We start from the raw sequence: 6,000 nt of genomic DNA, 5'->3' as shown, positions 1-6,000 counted from the left end.
TACATCCGTACTTTCCGTACGTATTGCACTTAGTTTATATACTTATTTTAAGGCCAATCATGATGTTTTTTATTAACCCGAGTGGTTTTGTTGCCCCCAAACCTTCATATACGCGAGAATTATATGATGGAACGGTGCGTCTCTGCAGCGTTTACTGCTATTAACAGTTTATTTAAGCGGAGAGAAGGCACCTGGTCTCACTTGTTCCCAATCCACAACTATTCTGACCGTTCTGATTTACATGTCATTGCTTTCAGTGCTCCGAGCTCGTTAGCATATACAGGCCGCCTGCCATCTGTTTGATTTGCATGCTGGATGTGCTTCTGCACATTCTTCAGGTGGTTTATAAAAACACACAAAGTTGCTTTTGCGCTCTAGTATTATGCATGATTACCGATTCTGGAAGCGGTTTGATATCTTGATCTTCACTGCACCTTTTTGTTTTTTGTATTTTTGAGTGTAGTAACTAGTTGGTGCTCTTTGAATCTACAAAAGAAGAGTTGCTATTGTCACTCCTCCCAAGGAGGAAAGGCTAACACATTGTGATATGTTTTAACCATTTTCTCTTTAGTTAGCTAGAGGAAGGGGAAGCGAACAAAATTCACTATTCGGATATCTTTTTACTTTATACTTTATTACAGGAGTACATTTAACAATCACGGTAACAAAAAAGGAAAGGAAGAAGGTAGACCAAGAGATTCATATTTAAACTAAATGAACATTTTTTTCCTGTAAAAAGAAAATACAAATATTATGTACAGAATGACATAAGACAGGTTGAGAGAAACCAACAGGTGAGAGGAAGGGGAAGTGTAGTCGCATGGCACTTAAAAAATAGACATACCTCGCAAGTGCTTTCTGTTTTCCATAATTAATATCAAATAAAATGCAGTGATAATAAGTCTGAATAACCAAACAAATAATAATTATTACAGTAATCAAATCAACAATATTAACATTTTAAACACTGTTTACAATATAACTGAAATACATAACATTCTAAATACATCCAATATTTACCAAAGACCTTCTCATTTAGGCTAAAGAAAACTCTAAATCTGTAATAGAATAAAAAATAGCATTTCAAATATCTTATAACAACAATATTAATCATACAATAACATTAATATTAGGTTATTAGTAGACGTAAATAGCTGATTTTCCCCATGGCTTGCTAAAGAAATGAATATTGTACAAATTAATATACACTATAATCTATTAATGCTCTTTTTGTTTTCACAAAATGAAAATATTTTAATCAGTATATATATATAAATTTATATATATACTGATTAAAATATATATATATATATAAAGGCGAAAAAAATAGCAAATCTCACTCGATACAAACTATTGCAATCTAGAACTCTCAATTAGAAAATGTACACAAGAAAAGCAGCAAAAAAAATCTATTTTTATATATATTTTTATCATGAAGAAATCAGTGGTGTGGTTGGTAGAAAGAGTGAACAATGTCGAGCACAGGCAGAATCCATCTGGAATGCTATTGGACGACGGGATCATCCAATAAGAAAAGCCCTCTGAGCGTGACCCTGCCCTCCCCTGAAACCTCATTGGTCCTTCTCTCTCTCTCTCTCTCTCTCTCTCTCTCTCGAGCTTCGGTTTGGAACTTAGAACTCTATCCAGGGATTCTAGAATGTCCAAGAGTTCCGCTAACAAGTCCCAGAGTTCTGTTGCAGAAGCTTTCCATATATGGGAAACAAGAACACAGTCCTCCTTCTCCGATTATGGAACACACAAAGCTCTGAGAGTTCTGATTGTGCAATCACCCCCCAAACAATAAATCTCTTATAGCTAATAAAGTTGCTTAAACCATGGAATTTATATTGTTTTGCATTCTTAGCGTTGATTGGAGGAGCAGCAAGACACAAATGTCACCTTCTCCACGCAACTCTGCCCCAAAGGAGACGGGAAAATCAAAAACAGCACACACACATAAAACAGACACAGAACGACAAAGCAACACTCAAGCAGCATGTATTTAGGTCTTCTCCTCTCCATCTCCACCTTATCCCTCTTCTGTCTTTTCCTTCCTCCTCCAGCGTCAGGAAGTCTCGCCGCTTCACGAGAGCGACTTCTTTATCCTCGTCGCGGGATAAAGTCACCGTCCGAGAGAGTACAATCTCAATGCAACTTAAAAGTGTAGTTTAGGTATCGAAGCACAGGTTCAGAGAGTTTACAAAGCAGACCTGGACCTCATTACTTATTGACTTGGATTCAGTTACTTTTATCTTATGTGGTGCCAATTGCGAAATTCATGTCGGTTGATTCTGCTTGCACCACCAAAATTGCTTCCTTGGAGGGTGGAAACAAAATGGTTGCAGAAGGAAATACTAATAAGTCAAGTGAGAGCGAGCGCTATTGGAAGCCCTGATATGTTTTTTCTTATACGGAGAGAAGGCGAAGGAAGTAATCAGTCCAACTCTGAAACTACAACAGTGAGTTAGTTACATTATGAGAGTTAAATACCAAAAAGCAAAGGCTTATTCGTTATTCACCACAATGTCTACTCTGCACCTGAGTTCACACATCACCACGGTTACTGTGATATGCTATATATATATATATATGGGCAACATTTTGAGTCGATGCATATGGGCAATCAATGGGTAGCAGAGACTGAGGAAGAGAGTGATGCAAGGTTTTCGCTAGAGATAAAGACAGATCATTTGCAGGTTATTTTACTCAGGCACTACTTGAATAAAAGCTCCGCGGTTCTTACCCTTGATATCCTTTCTATTGTTTTTTTTCATAATGTTGGTCATTTGAGAACTGAAGCTTATTCCACTGTACGATGCATGAATGGAAGCAATATAACTGTTGTGTTAAAAATCAATGAGGATCAAAAAATGTAGAGGCAGCTTTGTGAACAAAAACAACAGAAATTGCCCATTTACATCCATTCACAATGCTATGTGTTCCACCCGTTAAAATATGTAGCCAGTATATCTTCCCCATTAGAACTACATCCCTTATTTTCTCAGCCCTTTCCTTCACTGCCTGAATTGATATTTGACCCTAATTATTTGTACAAATTTAAGCCGTTCAAAAGTATTTACTGCATCATGATACGGCTGTCTTGAAGAAAAGGTGCAGGGCCAATCGGACAAGCTCGGCAACACAGTGTACCTGTGCCACAACCTGCTACCCAATGTGCTGTGATCCTTTTTACTGCATCTGTAAGCAAGTAAACAATTTGAATCTTGGTGGAGCTTTGATGGAAAGCACAATGCCACCACTGATGTTCAAATAAGCAGAAAACATGAGTTGTATCTGGGTGGCGCTTTGAAGAATTCTGGCTCAAAATTTACCAAATTTGACCATAAAAGTCTAGAACTATCAGTCTATATATCCATCTCTTTTACCCTGCTAGACAACTGAAATGGTTCACTGCATTTGATTAAGCACAAGCAAAATGCTAAAATATCATATTCTTTCATCCTATACCCTGTTTCATCCATCTCGCCTTCCTTCCTTCCGCAACCGTCTTTACTTTTACTTTTCTAATTTCAACACTTCAATTCACCAAAAGTACCACCATACTTCTCTTTCTCCCATTGTGCACTACCCACATTCTCTTTCAAATTATATTACATAGCTTTTTTTTTTGTACATACATTTTGTTTGTATATTTCTTTAAAAAAATACACAGAATAGAGCATAATTAAGAACTTTTTTGGCAGCTTCTTCCTTTCTCAGAGGAAAGTCCCGATCATCATCAGGTGTAACAAGAGACGAAGACTTCTGCTTTTCTTTTAGTCTGAAAAGGAACCTCCAACTTGGCAGAGCAAAGGTGGAGAAGAAAAAATAACTCTGAAATTCTTTCTTTCCTTCCTTCAATCTTCTCCCTAAAGACTTCTTCGATCACTCACCCCACCCCCCCTTACTCGTCAACCCTCTGCCCTTCAAACAGTCGCTCCCAGCAGCTCTTCCGACTTGGCCATGATCTCGTTCTGGTTGGAGTCCAAGCCGTAGAACTTGACCTTCAACCCGTCGACAGGGTGGACCACCGGTACCGTGACCACGCGGGGGAACGACCGGGTGGCCAGCTCGAAGCGACTGGTGCTGGCCAGCTCGATAGCCAGAATGCGAAGGAAGAGGGTGGCGAGCTGCTTGCCCAGGCAGGACCGGACGCCACCGCCGAAGGGAAGGTAGTGGAAGCGTCCCTCTTTGTCTTCTCCTCGCTCCTGGCTGAAGCGGTCAGGGTCGAAGGCGTCCACATCCTTGAAGACAGCTGAGGTGTCGTGGGTGTCCCGAATGCTGTACATCACACTCCAGCCTTTTGGAATCTGGACTCCCTGGAGATGGAAAGACAGAGAAATGATGTCAGTAGGCAAATTTGTAAGGGTGCAATCGTGGATTTCTTTGGTGAAATTAATTCTGGAAAAGTTGTTGCACTTGGGCACATCAGCTTGTAAGGCCAGAGATTTTGGAATTTGGTATCTCTAGCTAAGCATTAGGAACTTTTCTGCAAAATTAGGCGAAATTGATCTTGTTTTCATACCAGCTATGAATAGGAGATGTGGGAATCAGTTGTGATCGCACTTTGTCCTTGGTAAATGTGCCCATAAACCTTGTGTTTTAGGGTAGTTTCCTGTAGTTTAATCAGATGTTCGAAGCTCTTCTTCTTTATTCTTTATAAGTTCTTCATAAGGATCCTAGACAATTATGTTCCAACGTCTTCTGAACCATTCATTTGAAATGAGATGGCTTTTTTTGTTGAGACCTTGACTTTTTGGGCTGTTTCCTGTAGATTGATAGGACTATGTTCTTATTCTTGATGGAACTTGCAAAGATACTAGATTTGAAGATGAATTTGGAAAGACGTCTTCATCAACAGTTGACATATGATAAGAGATTATTAAGTGGCTTCAGTATTTTGTCGGCAAATATTACTTGGCTACTCACGTCAAGTTCGAAGGTCTGCATGGCGGTTCTGTAGGCCCCTGAGACGGGCGTAAAGAGCCTCAGCACCTCCTTGATGACACAGTCCAGGTACTTGAGGCTCACGATGGTGTCCAGCCTCAGCTCTCCTGGCATAAGGCAGCCATTGTGGAGGAGACCCCTGGCTCTCAGCTCCTCCCTCAGACGCTCCAGGACGGCAGGGTGGCGGAGGAGCTGCATGATGAGTGAGGTGCTGGCGCTGGCCGTGGTGGCGAAGGCGGCAAAGATCAGCTCGATAGTTGACTCCTGCGGGGTGATAGAGAGGCGAGATGGTGGATCAGTGCACTGGTTCCCAAACCTTTTGCAATACCTACTTATGAGCCCTCGTCACAAGTTATCTATGAGGAGTTCGACTATGGAGTGCTTCCCTCCTCAGATTGTTTCATTTTAAGATGTTCAGCAGTATTTCAAAAGACAAAAGTCATAATAATGTTTGACTCTTCTCCACAAAGGGTTTCGAAAGCCTCTAAACACAGTCTCCATACCTGTCGCTATTACTATTCACCACTCGGCCAGAGCTGGGAAAAGCCAGTCACTGATATGGAAAGTAAAGAGTATTTTTAGCATACCGGGGGCATTTAAGTTGATTTGTCTTTACTTTGTGGGTACGCCAACTGGTTTCTGCTTCAGCTTCTGATGGGCTAATTGCTTGACTCTTGAATAAAGGCGTCCGGAGAGTGGAAATATAGATGGTGGTATTATGTGCTGAAGGGTTCGAAATGTCCAATTATGGACACGATTACTGTTTTTGAGGTGGTAGCAATACAAAAAACACAATTTACGACTGAGCAAACTCAACCTTGCTTTGGGCAAAAACCCACCACCCCACACCTCAAGCCTGGCCATTTGTTTCGTAACAACACAGGGCCAAAAAAAAAAGCCAATTCATAATAAAAGTATGTTGTTTTTAATTCCTAAAAAGTAGCGTGTTTGGAAATATGAAGTTCAAATCCAATAATAACATTTAGCGCGCCCATTTTTAAGGTAGTGGAATAAATAATAGCGAGGCTGGGCAGCACGACTCTCATTATAAAC

General features: G+C 40.4%; 1 protein-coding gene across 1 annotated transcript in view; it reads right to left on the bottom strand.

Moving 5' to 3' along the window:
- Positions 1–615: 615 nt before the first annotated feature.
- Positions 616–6,000, bottom strand: part of cyp26b1 (cytochrome P450, family 26, subfamily b, polypeptide 1) — a 40,494-nt gene continuing 35,109 nt past the window's right edge. Inside the window, exons 6-7 of the mRNA XM_074624250.1 lie at positions 4,930–5,211; positions 616–4,319 (exon numbers count right to left, since the gene is read on the bottom strand). Of these exons, the coding sequence (XP_074480351.1) occupies positions 3,927–4,319; positions 4,930–5,211 (675 nt within the window). The 3' untranslated portion in view covers positions 616–3,926. The remainder of the gene's footprint in view (positions 4,320–4,929; positions 5,212–6,000) is intronic.

The sequence above is a fragment of the Sebastes fasciatus genome, chromosome 22, assembly GCF_043250625.1.
Source record: "Sebastes fasciatus isolate fSebFas1 chromosome 22, fSebFas1.pri, whole genome shotgun sequence".
Classification (NCBI taxonomy): Eukaryota; Metazoa; Chordata; class Actinopteri; order Perciformes; family Sebastidae; genus Sebastes; species Sebastes fasciatus.
Note: the sequence above shows the minus strand (reverse complement) of the source record. Positions and strands in the feature narration are given on the sequence as shown.